Genomic DNA, 19908 nt, shown 5'->3' with positions numbered 1-19908 from the left:
TTAGGCACAGCTTCAATTTCCTGATGAATGGAAATCTTGAGGTCATCGATTGTATGGGGCTTGTTTATGTACACTCATGATTTCAAGCAGCCTCACAAGAAGAAGTCACAGATCAATAGATCTGGTGAACATGGAGGCCCAGGAACACCACCGTATATAAAATGACATATCCTGGGAACATTTCTCGAACCACTTCCATGGATGCTCTTGCCTTGTGTGCTGTGGCACGATCCTGTTTTTGGCAAAATTTCTCCCAGGTTCACTCAATGCCTTTCAAGTTGTGAGTGAAGAAGGTTGTTTAACATTTTGACATAGCGCACTGATGACACAGCAACTGCAGTTCCTCCCTCTTCAAAATAAGTAAGGTGTCCAACAATCCCTATTGTGAAGATACCACATCACACTGTTACTTTTGATCTGTGAAGAGGTTTTTAGTGAAGTTCATGTTGGTTCTCCAACGGTCAGTACCAACAGTTCGTGCATTAACATAACCATACAGATGAAAAAGGGCTTCATCACTCATGAGTACTGGGAATCTGCATCTTCCATAAGAACAGTGTCCATTACACTGCAAAATTCTTTGTACTACACAAAATCCATTTCACTTAGCTACTGGATAATCATTGTTTTGCACTAGTGAAATCTGCCTGTCGCCTATTGGATCCTTTCGGGCTTATAAGAAATGCCATTCTCGATCTATTTACATTTTCTGGAGTTTGAACTGAACGGGAAAGACCAAGTGGTTTCTTCTCCATCACAAATCGAGTACTTCTAAATACTGCAACCCATTGGAGTGTAGTGTTTTGATCTTTGACTGCATCTTCACACCCAACATTAAACTTTCAACAGAAAAGACATTGAACCATGGCTACAGAATCATTGTTTCTAAAGAACTGCTCGACCACGAACACATGGATCTCTCTGCTCGACCAGCATCTTGGGCCATATGCTGGAGTTGGCGATCATGTGTGCTTGCTTGAGTGTATGAATGGTATGTGTGTGTTTCTGTTTTGCTGGAGAAGGCTGTGGCCAAAAGCTTTATGTAACTGTCTTTTAATTGTGTGTTTCTGCAATTTAATGTATCTTCTTTACGGTAAGTAGCAATCTGTGTTTTCCTGCATTGTCGAGCATAGCGACTGAAACTGCATTGTCTGAGCTGTTTGCCAATGGTCGTTCAAGATCAATATCCTGACTTGTTGCCAAATACTAGTACCATTTCCTCTGCTCCACACTGTATTTGTTGTCAACAGATTCAAGTTCTGATAGATGGATGGATATCTGTAGTGTAACATAATACTGCCTTGATTTTCCTTCCTCTGCTAGTCACTTGCATAACAATTAAATCTACATCAGTTTAGCTGTCGATATGAACACCAAGTTATTCAAAATATTAATGATTTGAGACATTTATTGTATGCTTTAAGTGCTTAGAATTCGAGGACGTGCACTTTAGAGATTTTTAATTCATATGTATAAACTGACAAATAGTCAGGCACTTGCTGTGATGTATTTGCCACACAAGTCCTTATCTTATTTAACTGCTTTGTGAAACTGAAGATATTTCCTGTTGATGGCATTTGTGTACCTACAGTTGCTTATCATTCTTTATTTATTTATGACCCAGAACTATTTGAAAGTGATTAAACATACTGATGTGGTAATATAAAGAAGATACATTAAGTTGCAGATAGGTACATTTAAAAGATATATACATATAACTTTCGGCCATAGCCTTCATCAGCAAAAGGGAAACACACACCATTCATACATACAAGCAAGCACATCTCATGCACACACGATCTCCAAATCCAGCATCTTGGGCCAGATCGAGGAGTTAGCAATCAGGTGTGCTTGAGTGTATGAATGGTATGTGCGTTTCTCTTTTGCTGGAGAAGGCTGTGGCCGAGAGCTTTGTGTAACTGTCTTTTAATTGTGCATTTCTGCAATTTAACATCTCTTCTTTACGGTAAGTAGCAATCTGTGTTTTCCTGCATTGTTGATATTCCTGGAGTTTCCATTGTTTAATGTAGTAATGTGTTATTTTACATATACTTTTTGAACTTGTACATACTTTTTACAGCTCTGTTGTTTAGTTTTTTTTTTTGTAAGTGGAACCCGCAGCAACACATGTATATGAAGAATAATTTTTCTCAGTAAGAATTTATTTTGTTATGTCTTATTTATCTTTACAGGTTCATTAGTTTCTGTTCAGCCAGGGATGAAGTACCCTCAGAAAGTCCTTATGCTTCGGGAGCCAACAGGGCCTATCTTGCAGTGTATCTTCTATGAAATTGACCGTAGGCTGCCATCCTTACAGACAGGTGACTACATAAGGTAAGCTATGAGGCAACGTAATATGGTAAGCGACTGAATTAGAGACAGCTTTTGTACTGGAAGGAAGGCACTGCTATCACCTCAGTTCACAGAATATGACGAGTGAGCATGACATTGTCGGATGTAAAACTGATCCTGTCAGTGAGAGACATTGACACAATAACCAAGGCAACAGATTGAACATTGAACTGTATTGACGTTTAAAATTTTCTCAGTGAACTAGCCGTGTTAAATGTGTATAAAATGATGGAATTTCAATAGCATCATCCATGTCTTTGCCAGGAAATGTACTGATTGTCAAAAAAGTGGCAGAATTCCACAAAGTAAAGATGATGTAGTGTTGGCCCCTGCAACCATAGATTATATTGGCTTGAATGTGAACAGGCTATTCACAGCAATATGGGTCCAAATATGGTGTGTAATATGAGATATTTCACTTTGTAATATCTTGGGATCAAATTCCTGCATCCACATGTCACTGAGTGGCAACCCTTACATGTGTTACAACTGTTGACACATCCGCTTTGATGTCTTGAGTCCCAGTAATTTTGATGTGTGCGCTCTGACAAAATCTTGTGCATATTCATAATCTGTGTTCAGTTACAAATGATTGTATTAGAAATATACTGCTGTGTTTCAGTACAAACAATGGAAACTCCATGTAGCAATATCACCAGTGTAAGAAAGACAGATTGCTACTTATTGTAAAGAAGACACTTCAAGTTGCAGACAGGCACAGTAAAACACACAAACACACACACACACACACACACACACACACACACACACACACACAAGCAAGCAAGCACACACCTCATGCACACACGACTGCCAGTTGCATCATCTCGGGCCAGAATGTTGTGTTTCAGTACAATGTTGGGAAATTGCATAGGCTGTCACACATAGCTCCTACCACACTCATATGAAATTTTCTAAATACATGGCACTCTGAGGCCATGACTATACTTCACAGGATGCAGAATCTCTTCAGTTCATTTAATCAGCTGAATATGTTATCAATTTCATGTGATATTGCTGCACAGATTGGAAGCATCACATCAAAATGTTTCTTGGAACGTACTTTTAGCTGTATGTATCACAGTGTTAAGCACAGCTCTCTTTTGGCTAGAGTGATGCAAACTATTCCCTTTAAAGTAACAGTTTTTGTGTGGGTCAGTTTTCAGTACACAAAATGGCCAAGCTATGCATTTGCAATTTTGCACCAGTGGTGTGTTGGAGCGAAATGCGGTTGGCATCCCTGCACATGCCTGTGTTTAATGTAACTGCCAGAAGTTGCATTGTTGTCTGTTTGGTAGTTACTGTTCAGTGCTGTATTGAGTAGCATGCTGTGTTGCACAGTTTGTAAATTTTGAGATGGCAGAGTTAGAGGAGCAATGTGTCTGCACCAAATTCTGCATGAAACTCAAGAGAACCTTTGCAGAGACACACCAAATGATGCAGGAAGCCTACGGTGATGAGTGCTTAAGCTGTACTTGCTGTTATGAATGGTTCACATGGTTTAAAAATGGATGGGCGGAAGTTAAAGATGACCCTTTTTCAGCTGTAGTCATCCTGCACCTATGACGAGTCCATCGTCTCAATTTATGAACTATAGGACATGGTTTCATCCAGCGAAACATCCCATATCGACTGTGACAGGGACACGAAGGGATCGACATGTCCATCTCTTCTTTAACACAAATAAAATGTCCAATGCGACAATTAGCACGTACTACTAACAACATAGAGAACAGGGCATCATCATGATTCGCCATTTCATTTCAAACATTGGAAAGTACTTTTTAGTGTGACATACTAATTTTTATGATTTTTTGGATATTCATTTTTACTGTGTTCTCAGTTTTATTGAGTGATCTGGAGGTGTTTGCAGGAAACAAATGAAAATAAAAACCATGTGAAGAGGGTCTTTTTCAGTTAGTATAAAATAAATACATGAATACCAAAAACCAAATTTTCACACGTCTCTGGCAGTGCTCAAAATAAAATTAATCAAAACTAGCTCGAAAACAATTGTTAAGTTTAGTGGTGACATTCATTTTCTCTCAGAAGTTAATTGACCATTTGAAAAGTTTTCTCTATTAGGTACTCTTTGAGAATTTGTTTGAATTTTGGCATTTGTTTCTGAAGACATTTGATGTATGATGGTATAGCATTAAACGGCTTAATGCTGGAGTAATAAATTTCTTTTTTAACCAGATTAAGACTATTCAGCTCAATGTGCAGACTGTTTTTATTCTTGTGTTGCAACCATGATATTTTCTGTTGTATTTGTAGAGAGAAAAATATGCAGTGAGGAGATGGAAAGAACCCCCTCTTTCAAAACAAGTACCAGCAAGAGTGCTTATAATGGATACCAGTCATTATTCTGACAGCTTTTTTATGAAATGATTTTTTAATTTTTTAAATTAATTAATTTATTTTTTGCAAGAGATTGATTCCCCCAGAATATAGTAGCACACAACATTAATGAATGAAAGTAGCCAAAGCAGGGAAGCTTAATTCTTTCTACTTGAGTCACTGCAGCAATAACCCACAGTGCAAATATTGTTGAGCTGTCTGTTAAAAGGTTGAAGAAGGTGGAATGACTGATTAGATTTGCTCCCAATATAGGCACCCAGCAATTTTGTCCTTTCAACTTTTCAGATTGGTTGATCTCTACACTTACGTTAATTGCTTCAAGATTTCTTTGTGGTTTATGGAACCTCATATAATGGATTTTATCTGCATTGAGTGAGAGACTGTTTGGCGAAAACCAGTTTAAGATATCAGTGAAAACTTTGTTCACAGTTTGTTCCAATATTATCTGACAATTCACCACTGAGAATTGCAATATCATCTGTGAAAAGGGTAAATTTACTCTTTGTTACAGATCAAAGATGGAGGTTGTTAATGAACTTAAGAAATAGCAGTCAACCTAAAGTAGGGCCTTGTGATACACTGCAGCTTCTGTTGTCCCACTCAGATGAGCCAGGTTCTCTGGATGAGCCGTCCAGCATTGCAGTCTGCTTTCAGTCCTTTGGGTATAACTGAAGCCATGAACTGACAGTATCACCTAAATATGATATACTGCCTTTTTCAAAACAATTTGATGGTTTACACAGTGAAAGGCTTTTGAGAGATCGCAAATGATACTGGAGATTTTTCCTGTTAATGGCTTCCAGAACTTTATTGTTAAAGAAGAAGATTGCTTTTTCAGTACAAAGACCAGCACACACACCAAATTGACTTTTGTTCAGGATATTGTGGAAGGTGAGAGAATAGAGACTCAGTCTGTGCCTGACATTACTTATATCTCATTTTTGAAAGACCTGTATCACTACAGCCAGTTTTAGTCTGTCATGGACAACTACTTCTTGTGGAACTGTAAAAACTTCAAGATTTCTAAAACCCCATTTCAAGTGTCTTTAAAATATTGATTAATTTCTGTGTGTGTGTGTGTGTGTGTGTGTGTGTGTGTGTGTGTCATGTTCTCTGTTTTTCTGCCAGTTTCTCTTTTCATCACATTCAATAGGGTTTTTGTTTTGTTTTCTCAGTTTCAGATTTTATGCACGTACTCTTAGAGTGATTTATTATCTTTGTTTGGATGTAAGTATAATGTAATTGGATAGATAAAAAAATCTACCCACCAAGCAGTGGCAGGAGAAAACACACACACACACACACACACACACACACACACACACACGCAAAGGTTTAACTTCGGAGACAGTGGTGTCTTCTTTCGGCAGAAGAGTTGAAGGGGAAGGATTAGGGGTGAAGGAAAAGGACTGGAGAGGTTTAGGAAAAGGACTACAGTTCGGAAAAGCCACCCAGAACCCTGGGTCAGGGGAGACTTACCGTACGGGAAAAGGAAAGACTTTCCTTCTCATCCTGTCCAGTAAGTGTCCCCTGACCTGGGGTTATGGGTGATTTTCCGAATTGTACCCATTTTCCTAAACCTCTCCAGTCCTTTACCCTTACCCCTCTTCTTTCTACTTACACTCATCTGCTGGAAGAAGGAGCCACTGGCTCCAAAAGCTTGCATAAGTTAAACCTTTTTGTGTGTATGTGTTATACTTCTTATTTACATCTTTTTAATCAAAAAATTGACTCCAGTCTATCTCTTGCTGGCTATAGTTGAAAATTATAAGGCTCTTATCATTTATTGTCCTAAAATATATCCATAGCTTGACAGAACTATTCCACAGATTGATGTCAGTGAAGATAAAATTATGAGTGTGATTTCAATTGTAATATATGCTTGTGTTACACACTCAAAGGCATCTGGAAATAGGTGTTTGGTCCAAAGAGATTCCAGTGGGGTGTTTACCATATTACACATCAAGGTGGGAACAATATTGCTGCAGATGACATATTAACAATCAGCCAATGGTTCACAAAGAACATCTTCAACATTAATATAGCTCCATGCTATATTGGACTCCAGTCTGTCTCTTGCAGGCTATAGTTGAAAATTATTAGGCTCTTATCATTTATTGTCCTAAAATATTTCCAAAACTTGACAGAACTATTCCACAGATTGATGTCAGTGAGGATAAAAATATGAGTGTGATTTCAATTGTAATACATGCTTGTGTTACACACTCAAAGGCATCTGGAAGTAAGTGTGTGGTCCAAAGAGATTGCAGTTGGGTGTGTACCATATTACACATCAAGGTGGGAACAATATTGGTGCAGATGACATATTAACAATCAGCCAATGTTGGCTGCAGTGGCCACCACTGCATCATTTTTCAGCTGTGGAAATCTGTAATTTTTTTTAATAGTCAGTAGATTTCCTGATAAAGACAGTGGTGGATACTATTGAAAGCTTACAAATTTGTACATATTTCACTAAGAACATCTTCAACATTAGTATAGCTCCATGCTACATAAACATACAGTATTTGGGCTTAGTAGTGGAAGCACTCTTGAGTTTTATGGTATGTTTGAAAACAAGACAGGAAAGAAAGTTTGGGTTTAAAATTCTGTCATAATGATGTTATCAGATATGGAGCACAAGTTCATATTACACTAGGATGGAGCAGTAAATGTTCAGTGTAATTTTTTTTTATATGAATCAGTCTGACATTCACCTTAATCAACACAGAAAACTTAGATGAGAACATGTATCTTGCACCTTAACAGCTGCGTCACTTTACTCAGTATTTTCTAAATCAATTTTGAATCTTACACATGTGTTTGCTGTGTAGATCTGTTTAAGATGGGAATGTGCCAGTAGTCCCCATGTGTGTTACTTGGACGGCGATATAAAGATAATGCTTCAAAGGTGGATGTAAATGGCAATGCAGCCTGCATGACATTTAGAACTTGAGCAGATTAACATAAAGAAAAGTATTAGCCTCTGGCAAGAAATTCAGAGTTTAAGCCGCAACTGTAGACTAAATGAAAAATTTGAATTAATGTAGGATCAGATCCCCTTCACTAAATAACTACTCACTTAGTCTTAAAGAGCTTAAATTGTTCAGCAGTTCCCCATGACAGAAGTGTTGTAACTGCGACCAGGACGGTCGCGGGGTAGCACTGACGGAAGGCGTGGTGGGACCCGCGGAATGCTCGCGAACAACAACCCAACGGAAAAGGACGGACACGCCCAACGTAGGACAGAATGAATACGACAAGACCGAACAACAGTCACAAGGAAACAAACTCGTACACGAACCAGGAAGAAAGCAGTCTAGCGCAAGCGAGGTGTAAACTGACTTAAGCGAGATTAGACTGACTGGATGAGCGAGTGGCTGGCGCTTAAGTACGCTCTCGGGGGCGCCGCTATTGGCCGCTGTGACCACGTGTTCCACTGTGGCGCCCCCACACTAAAAGCGGGCCAGGAAGCACACGCTGCAACAGCTTATGGTGCAGAGACCTCTATGGGTCTTCGACGTCCGTGAGGTCTGGTGTGGATTCAAATTCGGTGTCATGCGGTACCAGAAGAAGAGACATTTCTCTTATTATTTGGTAAACCCTAACCATTAATATGTTAATCACCTTTAATTCCAAGTGTGTTGTGTCTATAATCCACTTTCCGAAATCATACCTCCAAATGCAGTTTCCCTTCAATCACAAAACACGTTATGTAGCTTACGATAACCCAATTCATTCTGCAAAAACAATCTAGTTTGTTCATGCAACTTTTCATGCAATTTACTGTTTTACTCATTTGCAAATGAACCTCTTGTAGGAGCCTATCAATTCTCGCACTCAGCAACACATATACTCACAAACGTGAATCTATCCCAATTATTCATCAACTCTCATTAACTGGTCATCATACAAGACATGAAAGCAGTAGTAGTGATGTTCTTCACAGGACTGCATTATTCCGCATAGATATTTCCACACAGTACAACATTGGAGAACAAGCTCAGTGATTCAACGGAAGGAACTTTGGTCAGAACTCTGATGCTTCAGAATTTTGCATATGAGTTGTGTCTCTCATGGCTCATTAACAATGTTTTGGGACTCAGGTGTTTACTTATAATCCATTTAACCTGGACAAATTGTTTGAGGAATTACATAAGCATAATTTACAAAGATGATTGAATCTCTGGATTTTTAATGTTTTAAATAATTAATTTGTATTTATGATAGACTATGTGCCAAATGATCATATTTTATACACACCAAGTCAGCTGCTGACTTGACAGGCTGAGGAAAACAATGCTGTTTTTTGTATTGCAAAGGATGTTATACATCTTGTGCAATATATCCTTTCTGTGCTGGAGTCTTGAAACTTCATTCTAACGAGACAATATCTTAAAACCTGTTTCCTGGAATTTTGAATATTTTGCATAGAACAGATTGTTAGTACATTAATTACATGTTATATGGACCATAATTATAATCTGTCACTACAATGTGGAATGTGTCGACTAGTTTAGTTACGTAATAAATTTCATCAGTGAAGAAAATATGGCAGTATGCTGACCAGGTACACATTTGTCTTCTGCTTTAATCCTTATGCATCTTTTTTATTTGTAGAGTAGAAGGAGTTGCCAGACAGATAAGATTTCACTTTATGTTGAAGTAAGTTTTATTATTTGTCAGATTCTTTACATCACTGAGTAAGTGGTAAAAGCATTTATTGCTCAGTCTCCTATCCTTTCTGTGATTCATTGTGGCTGAATGTAGGTTTTTAAGACAGTTTTTTTTCTTTTTCAAGTAATGAAGTTTCTCTATTAGGACTGATTATAATACATACCGTATTTACTCGAATCTAAGCCGCACTTTTTTTCCGGTTTTTGTAATCCAAAAAACCGCCTGCGGCTTAGAATCGAGTGCAAAGCAAGCGGGAGTTCTGAAAAATGTTGGTGGGTGCCGCCACAACTAACTTCTGCCGTCGAATATATGTAGCGCCACACAGGCATGCTTTGTAGGCACAAAGATACATACTGGCACCAAAATCTCTGCGTCAGTAAATAAATTAAAAAAAAAGTGGAAGACGAGCCTTTTTCCTCCGCCCAGAGTTTCGACCACTGCATTTTGGTACATTATCCAACGAAGTAAATACAAATTCTGTATTGTTGATCTTCGAATGTAGCAGCATTTCAATGTACTACGAAAATCCGACTGGCAAGACTGTTTGGGATGTTTGTCAATGGCCAACTCTACGTTCTGAATTTTTTCCTACCTGTGAGAAGAGATGGTTGCTAATAGGAGCTTTTATGAATTGAATTGTGAATCACATGTAGTATTCTCTTCGCCATAAGATTAATGCGAATATAAACATTTTGCCATGTATTGTTTCGTGTTCGCTACTATCTCATTTAAATCCTGTCTGCCTAATAAACTACGAAACTAGAGTGAGACAACAGCAAACGGGGAAGAATATACATATCATGTCATGTTTATATTCGTATTATTCTTATGGCTGATAGTGATACAGTCAGAAATGAAGCACGGCAACTGACTAGATTTTTAAATCTAAGATGTCTCTTTTCTGTGCAGAATGTAATGAACTAAAGAGGCGCCTGCAAAGATTTTGGAACGGAGAAAAATTTTCGCTAAAATTTCGTTCAGAACATCATCTATCAGACGCAGTCTGTTATTTGGTTCTTGTTGATCATTATCAAAGAAAGCAGTAGTGTAAGTAACAACAAATGTTTCGCTAATGAGACGACTCCTCTCTCTTTTTTATTTGCAAGCGGCGGTAGCGCGCACAAAAGCAAGCCACGCCGCGAGCGGCGACAGGCCGTAAACACGCACTATCAGAATGCGACAAACAATGCATGACACAGTGCAGTAATGCATTTTCAGCTTGGAGTGACGTAAACACCTATAATAAAGAGAACGGCACTTATCAGATCAAAGAAAAATAAGCAATCAATTCAAACCAGACGAAGCACGTGAAAAAGGAAGGATATCCGTATAAATACGGACGGAGCGCGTGACGCGTAGCAATGACTACCTGGTAAACCGTAACTGCTAAGCTTACGACTCGAACCAAACTACTGCAGCTGTGTCGTCATTCATTCGACCTAAATTGTGTCTCATATTACAACTAGACGAACTTTGTTTCGATTTGGAGGTGCGACCTAAAACTTTTCTCTCCCCTTGAATTTCGAGTCTCAAATTTCAGGTGCGGCTTAGATTCGGGAATTTTTTTTTCCTTGATTTCGAGTCTCATTTTTCAGGTGCGGCTTAGATTCGAGTGCGGCTTAGATTCGAGTAAATACGGTAATCATTAAAGAGGACTATTTCAGCTTCTTGAATATACAACAGCAGATCATTTCTACAAATACATCTGTATTCTACAAACCATTGTGAAACCCATGACGGAGCAAATGTCCCATTGTACCATTTATTAGGGCTTTCTGTCGTCCATTCATGAATGAATCATGGGAAGAACGATTGCTTAAATGCCTCGGTGCATGCTGTAATTAGTGTAATCTTGTCTTAACGATCCCTACTGAAACAATAAATATGGGATTGTTATATATTCCTAGATTCGTCACTTAAAGTTGGTTCTAGAAATTTTCTAAGTGCGTTTTCAGGGGACAGTTTGCTTCTATCTTCATGCACCTGCTAGCCAGTTCTTTCACATTTTTGTGACACACTATCATGGGTTGAACAATCCTGTGACCATTCGTGCTGCCGTCTTTGTATCTGTTCCGTATCCCCTTTTAGTCCTATTTGGTATGGCTTCCACACACTTGAGCAATGTTCCAGGATAGAATGATTGCATTTGACCTAGTATTCTGTCACTTAATTACAGGCTGCACTTGCTTTACCTATGACTGAAACTATGTGATTGTTCCATTTCATGTCCCTACAAATTGTTACACCCAGGTATTTGTATGACTTGACTGATTCCAGCTGTGACTCTTTGGTATTATGGCCATAGGATACTGCATTTTTTCATTTTGTGGTAAGCACAATTTTACATTTCTGGACATTTAAAACAAGTTACCAACCTTTGCATCACTCTGAAATATTATCAAGATCTGATTGAATACCTGGATAGCTTCTTTCAGGCAGTACTTCTTTATAGATACCTGCCTCATTTGCAAAAAGTCTAAGGTTACTATTAATATTGTCTGTAAAGTCTTTAATATACCGCATGAACAGCAAATGTCCCAACACACTCCCCTGGGGCACACACAAAGTTTAACAAGAAAAAGATTGGAGACAACAGTGATACAAGTGGGGAACCCTGTAGTGATTGTTTCACATTCTGAAGATACTGTTTCATAGTGTACTTTCCCTAGGTTTATTGATGTAATGTTTCATATTCTTTTAGTTAGATAAGGTGAAACTCAATAACCAACAAGATTGCTTAATCACTCCAAGCATGAGAGTATACTGTACCAATATGATCCAAAAAAGGTATGTGCAACAATGTGATTTTTCAGAGGTCATAAGTCAGGTTCTGTTGAACACAGAGATGAGAATGCCAAGCCCTTGCCCTAGTGACAGTTTGTGTACCTACCAGAAGACTGGGCATACTGTAGGTTCCCTACAGTAAAGTGTCAAAATTTAAATGTTACACACTTCCTCCAGCCCAGGCAAATTATGCTTTTTTGTGTTGCATCTGGCGTGGTCTACTGTGGACCTTAGGTGGCTTATAAAAGTATAATTTGTTCACCCTGAAAAACTATGATTTTTGGTTACCAAAAGTGCTGGTTGTGGGTATGGCCACTTCTATTCATGGGTAATCATTGAAATTTTTACCATATGTTCTTAAGGCAATATTCTTGGAGAACCTTCAAACTTTTTTTGATAACATTACCCATTATTGAGATCCAGAGATTCAAAATTACTGTACTTATGCAAATAATATCCAGACTTAGGCAACAAGGTAGTTTTAAGTGATGTAGTGAACACATGGCAAAGATTCTAGGATAATTGTGAGGGTTATGAGGTTTTCTTTTATTTATTGATCCATTTTCATCTACAGCTGCACAATGTGCAAGACGTATTTGGATTTTTATGTTAATATTAACAATTTTACATATAATATACCTTTGTACATAATAACACACATTGATGTATCAATTAATGATGAATCCTTAAACAAATGTTGGCGCTATATACAGAGAGATTATATACAAATGTTCCTCTCTATGAGACTGCATTGGGTTAACATAGAAAAATTTATTTTTGTAGATATTCATTTATTGTGTAAAAGGAGTGATCAACCTAGTACAACTTCAATTTAGATTTGAAGTGACCATTGTTTTGTATGTGTTTAACGGTATCTGGTGAGGCATTGTATAGTTTGATACTAGGATGGATAAGACTGTTTTGAAATAACTTTGTGTTGGCACTTTGAACATGTACATCCAATTTTTGTTTGGTATCACAGCTGTGTTGTGTGTTTTTGAGTGATGAGTGGTCTTTTCATGATTTGCGAATATCTACTTCTTCCATTATTCTTATAATTTTTTTTCGAATTTTGAATGCTTTGATGGCATCTCCAGAATTTCCCCAGAAAATAATTCCATACCGGGGTTGAGATTGTACGAGTGCATAATATACATATTGAAGAGTGTTTTAGCTGGTACAATTTTTTAATGTACACAACACAAAACAAGATTAGATTAGATTAGATTAGATTTACTTTCATTCCAATTGATCCGTAGTGAGGAGGTCCTCCTGGATGTGGAACATGTCAGAAAAACAACAATACATGACAAATATTTACAACTAAAACAAATAAGCTAATGTACCATTCCACAGGTCCCAAGTGGAATGATCGTCATTTTTAATGAACACTAAGAGTCATTTTACAAATACTAATGCACTGAATTTAAAATAAAAAACGTTTTTTATTTATTTATAAGGTAATAAACATGTAATACAACTACTGTAATACTTATTTACAATGAACACATTACTGCACTGAAATGGTGCAGAAGTTAGATTATACTTACACACACACACACACACACACACACACACACACACACACACAAATTTTCAGTGAACACATTACTGCACTGAAATTGTGCAGAAGTTATGTTGTACTTATATACAAATCAGTTGGTTTTACTAAGAAATTCATCAATTTTTTGTTCATTTGCTCATTATGTGCTTTCCATTTCAAGTTGTCTTGTAGATGAAGTCCAAGAAATTTGGTACAGGCTGTTTTGGTAATTGTCTGTTCATATAGCTCTAGATTGAGTGATATCAAATATTTTGTTTGTGCTGTGTGTATATCCATAGCTACAGTTTTTCCATTGTATATTATTAAGTTATTGTAATCAAAGTAACGTGTTAGCCTGTCAATGGCTTCCCTTGTGTTTTTTACAAGAGTCTCTTCTGAGTTTCCTGTAATTATATTGCTCGTATCATCAGCAAATTGAAATATTTTACTGCTGTCATGGCTTATGTTTAGATCATTTACATAGAGTAAGAACAGAACTGGACCCATTACTGATCCTTGTGGCACACCATATTTAACAGTCAGTAGCTTGGAATTATATTTCCTAATGACATTATCCCTTTAATGATCTGTTTCCACATATTGTTCCGTGTTCTTAAGATAAGAGCTGATCCAGTTGTCAGCTGTTACCCTAATGCCAAGATTTTCTAGCCTGTGTAGCAATTTGTCATGATTTATGGTGTCAAATGCCATTGACAAATCTAAAAATATGCCCATGGTAAGTTTTTTGTTGTCTAAAGCTATCAGGAGTTCTAATAGAAAGGAGTGAACTGCTAATTTGGTTGAATGGCTTGCTCCAAATCCATGTTGGGGTTCTGACAGAATGCCATTATCCTCTCAGAAGTCTGTTGGTCTTTTATAGAAGAGCCTTTCTAATATTTTTGAGAAAACAGACAGAAGTGTGAATGGTCTGTAGTTGGAAATATCATCTTTGTTTCCTTTCTTATACAATGACTTTACTTTTGCTATTTTCAAACAAAGGAAAAGTTCCTGTAGCAAGAGATAGATTACATACGTGAGTTAAGGGCTCAGTAATCAAGTCCCCACATGTCCTTTATAATGAAATAAGGTATATCATCTACGCCTGCAGAGTGTCTCATTTTGAGACTTTTTATTGTAACCTGTACTTCTTCTACTTTTGTTGGGTACAGAAACATTGATTTACTTGCGCCTTTTTTTCCCTGTTTCTGGATGCTGTTTTCTATTGGAGGTCTGTTGTAGTAGTTTCTCCGTTACATTTATAAAATAGTTATTAAACATATTAGCTACTTCCTCTGGGTTATTAATGTTTTTCAAGCCACCCTTTAATTCAGTATTATTAACTCTACTTTTGTCAGATTGGGTTTCTTTCTTTACAGCTTGCCAGATTGCTTTGGTTCTATTTGAAGCATTTTATATGTATTTGTCATTGTCTCGTTTCTTTGCCTCTTTTATTATTTTATTTAAGATAGATTTATATTTTTTGAAGTAACTATCAAACTCTGGAGTTGTGTTGTAACTTCTTGCAATATTGTGTAGGTACCGTTTTGTAGCACAGGGTATCCTTATATCACTAGTAATCCACTTGTTGCATTTAGTGGTTTGAGTTGTTTTGGCTGTCAGTGGAAAAGCAAAATCAAAATAATATTTAAATTTATTCCTGAAGGTCCGAAACTTATCAGAAATGTTTTCTTTACTTACACTAGCTCCCACGATTCTTGTTGGAGATAATTCTGGAATGTTTGTACTGCAGCATTACTGAAAGTTCTGCCCAAGTTTGTGCTGGTAACACATAATCTGTTATTTTAACTGTGTTTAACTCATTTTCTTTCAGCCAGTGTTCAGTTAAGCAAAGTATATTAACATATCTTAGTTCAATTGATAGCAAGATTTCCAGCTCTCTTAATTTATTCCTAAGTTACTGTATGTTCTGATGAAGAAGAGTGACCTGGTGAGATTTTAGGTTTGTTCTGATTGTACTTGGTTGACCATTTACCTTTATTCCTGAATTTAAATTATGTGGGAAATCTTCCTTCTCATCTTGAAGTGTGAGTTGGTTTTCTCCATTGGTCATAAGAAAATGTCCTGATGGTGAAAAGGGGCAGTTCTCCGTCTCTTTGGTCATTCTTCTTGTGTGGTTGATGTTGATGTGGTTTCTGTTTTGCTGCATGGACTACTACTGGAGGTGTTGTTGATAGGTGCTGTATTTATCTTAAGTTGGTTTTGAGGCCTTTTGGGAATAAAAAGTCTTGCAGATGACATGGTCGCCTTACATTTCTTCTTACTGAAATTGCTGAACTTCTTCCTGTTGCTGGGGTGGTAATAGTTGATTGTTGGTGTTCACTGATACACGTAAAATTAGATGTCCTTGGTGGTACTTTTTGAGACTTGATCTGCTGTCATCCTTAGTGGGTCTCCTGTAGGTACTGTGACTGGTTTCCAGTGCAGAGTTCCTTTTGTCGTATCTTGAATATCTTGGGGTGTGGAACTTGGTTGAGTTGCTATTTTCGGGTTAGATTCTTCTGCTGGTATTATAGCATGGTTTAGTCTATGGTAGTTTTGTTTTGCTGTGTCTCCTTTGAGTGATGAAGGTGTAGTACAGTTTTTTCTTGAAACACCTCATTTATTTTTCATCACTGAGTTGGATAAATCCGTTTTTGCTGTTGATTTTTCTTGTGTTTTCACTCTCATATTTGGTGAAAGGTCTTCATATTGTACAAGGGTAAGTCAATTATTACCTGCAAAGTAGTTATAACATTTTATTGTAATCAAACAGGAAACTTACAAGAATATCATTTTTTGACATAGTCTCCTTGCATTTCAGCACACTTGGTCCATCGCTGTACAAGATCCTGATGCCTTCATAAAAGAAGGTTCTCGGTTGAGCTGCGAGTCAGGAATGCACTGCTTCTTTCAATGCTTCGTCCGAGGCAAATCGATGGCCCCTTGATGCCTGTTTGAATGCACCAAACAAGTGATAGTCAGAAGGGGCAAGATCAGGACTATATGGAGGATGATCCAGTACTTCAAATTTAAGTTTCTGGAGCATTTCAACAGTGTGGGCAGCAGTATGCAGACGGGCATTGTCGTGCAACAATACAACACCTTTTGACAGCAATCCTCAGTGTTTGCTTCAAATTGCAGGCTTTGGCCTGGCAGTAAGCATCTCACATGCAATGTACACTGTTTATTGTTGTGCCCCTTTACCCATTAATGTTCCAGTATTGGGCCTTGTGCACCTCAAAAAACCCTAAGCATCAGTGTTCCTGTGGACAGTTGGGTCTTGAACTTTTTATTGCACGGCGAATGTGGATGTTGCCATTCCAACTCTGGCATTTACTCTCCGGCTCATAATGATGGTTCCATGTTTCATCACCAGTAATGATCCTGTCTAAGAAGTTGTCCCCTTCATTACCATAGCGATACAAATGTTTTTTGCAGATGTCCAAGCGTGTTTGTTTATGTACCACTTTGTGAGTTATTTTGGGACCCATCTTGCACAGACTTTATGAAACCCAAGTCTGTTGTGGATGATTTCGTAGGCAGAACCATGACTAATTTGCAGACAATGTGCCATTTCGCCAATAGTTCATCATCTGTTTGAGAAAATCATTTCACTTGAACGCTCAATGGTTTTTTCATTTGTGGCGGTAAATGGTTGTCCGGCTCCTTCATCGCGCATAACACTTGTGCGACCATTTCAGAAGTTTTCAATCCATTTCTAGACACTCTGTTGTGGCAAAACACTGTTCCCGTACTGTACCGAAAGTCTTCAATGCATTTCGGCCCCCGATACACCTTCCGACCACAAAAAACGGATCACTGAGCATTGCTCTTGTTTGGTGCAAATAGACAGCGGAACAGCCATGTTTAACAGCACGGCAGTGATAACAAAACTAACCTAGCAACTTGAAAATTGCAAAGATACAACAGTAAATAATCAAAGCATGTGTCATCAACGTAAAACAACAGTACTACCAAAATAAAAAAAATATAACTAAATTGTGGATAATAATTGACTTACCCTTGTATTGTTGTTAGAGCTGATATTTGCAGTTGGCACCTACTGCTAGCTGTAAATGTCTACATAATTTCTCTTTGCCTTCCATTTGCAAGTGAAGTCCATGCTTTGTATATTCGCTTCTGCTGAGGAATGTATTGAAGTCCATTACCATTGTTGTTGTTGTTGTTGTTGTGGTCTTCAGTCCTGAGACTGGTTTGATGCAGCTCTCCATGCTACTCTATCCTGTGCAAGCTTCTTCATCTCCCAGTACCTACTGCAACCTACATCCTTCTGAATCTGCTTAGTGTATTCATCTCTTGGTCTCCCTCTACGATTTTTACCCTCCACGCTGCCCTCCAATACTAAATTTGTGATCCCTTGATGCCTCAGAATGTGTCCTACCAACCGATCCCTTCTTCTGGTCAAGCTGTGCCACAAACTTCTCTTCTCCCCAATCCTATTCAATACTTCCTCATTAGTTATGTGATCTACCCATCTAATCTTCAGCATTCTTCTGTAGCACCACATTTCGAAAGCTTCTATTCTCTTCTTGTCCAAACTATTTATCGTCCATGTTTCACTTCCATACATGGCTACAATCCATACAAATACTTTCAGAAATGACTTCCTGACACTTAAATCTTTACTCGATTTTAACAAATTTCTCTTCTTCAGAAACGCTTTCCTTGCCATTGCCAGTCTACATTTTATATCCTCTCTACTTCGACCATCATCAGTTATTTTCCTCCCCAAATAGCAAAACTCCTTTACTACTTTAAGTGTCTCATTTCCTAATCTAATTCCCTCAGCATCACCTGACTTAATTCGACTGCATTCCATTATCCTCATTTTGCTTTTGTTGATGTTCATCTTATATCCTCCTTTCAAGACACTGTCCATTCCGTTCAACTGCTCTTCCAAGTCCTTTGCTGTCTCTGACAGAATTACAATGTCATCGGTGAACCTCAAAGTTTTTATTTCTTCTCCATGGATTTTAATACCTACTCCGAATTTTTCTTTTGTTTCCTTTACTGCTTGCTCAATATACATATTGAATAACATCGGGGAGAGGCTACAACCCTGTCTTACTCCCTTCCCAACAACTGCTTCCCTTTCATGTCCCTCGACTCTTATAACTGCCATCTGGTTTCTGTACAAATTGTAAATAGCGTTTCGCTCCCTGTATTTTACCCCTGCCACCTTTATAATTTGAAAGAGAGTATTCCAGTCAACATTGTCAAAAGCTTTCTCTAAGTCTACAAATGCTAGAAATGTAGGTTTGCCTTTCCTTAATCTTTCTTCTAAGATAAGTCGTAAGGTCAGTATTGCCTCAGGTGTTCCAGTATTTCTACAGAATCCAAACAGATCTTCCCCGAGGTCGGCTTCTACCAGTTTTTCCATTCGTCTGTAAAGAATTCGTGTTAGTATTTTGCAGCTGTGGCTTATTAAACTGATTGTTCGGTAATTTTCACATCTGTCAACACCTGCTTTCTTTGGGATTGGAATTATTATATTCTTCTTGAAGTCTGAGGGTATTTCGCCTGTTTCATACATCTTGCTCACCAGATGGTATAGTTTTGTCAGGACTGGCTCTCCCAGGGCCGTCAGTAGTTCCAATGGAATGTTGTCTACTCCGGGGGCCTTGTTTCGACTCAGGTCTTTCAGTGCTCTGTCAAACTCTTCACGCTGTATCATATCTCCCAATTCATCTTCACCTACATTCTCTTCCATTTCTATAATATTGTCCTCAAGTACAACCTTGTTGTATAGACCCTCTATATACTCCTTCCACCTTTCTGCTTTCCCTTCTTTGCTTAGAACTGGGTTTCCATCTGAGCTCTTGATGTTCATACAAGTGGTTCTCTTATCTCCAAAGGTCTCTTTAATTTTCCTGTAGGCAGTATCTATCTTACCCCTAGTGAGATAAGCCTCTACATCTTTACATTTGTCCTCTAGCCATCCCTGCTTAGCCATTTTGCACTTTCTGTCAATCTCATTTTTGAGACGTTTGTATTCCTTTTTGCCTGCTTCATTTACTGCATTTTTATATTTTCTCCTTTCATCAATTAAATTCAATATTTCTTCTGTTACCCAAGGATTTCTACTAGCCCTCGTCTTTTTACCTACTTTATCCTCTGCTCCCTTCACTACTTCATCCCGCAAAGCTACCCATTCTTCTTCTACTGTATTT

General features: G+C 37.9%; 1 protein-coding gene across 3 annotated transcripts in view; it reads left to right on the top strand.

The window, feature by feature from the left end:
- The window catches only part of LOC124804498 (spermatogenesis-associated protein 22), a 119790-nt gene that overhangs the window by 89573 nt on the left and 10309 nt on the right, over positions 1–19908 (top strand). For all 3 annotated transcript variants that reach the window (XM_047264757.1, XM_047264758.1, XM_047264760.1), the window contains one exon: positions 2193–2334. In XM_047264757.1, the coding sequence (XP_047120713.1) occupies positions 2193–2334 (142 nt within the window). The remainder of the gene's footprint in view (positions 1–2192; positions 2335–19908) is intronic.

Source organism: Schistocerca piceifrons, chromosome 1 (genome assembly GCF_021461385.2).
Source record: "Schistocerca piceifrons isolate TAMUIC-IGC-003096 chromosome 1, iqSchPice1.1, whole genome shotgun sequence".
Taxonomy (NCBI): domain Eukaryota; kingdom Metazoa; phylum Arthropoda; class Insecta; order Orthoptera; family Acrididae; genus Schistocerca; species Schistocerca piceifrons.
The sequence above is the reverse complement of the archived record's forward strand: the minus strand, read 5'-3'. Positions and strand labels throughout refer to the sequence as shown.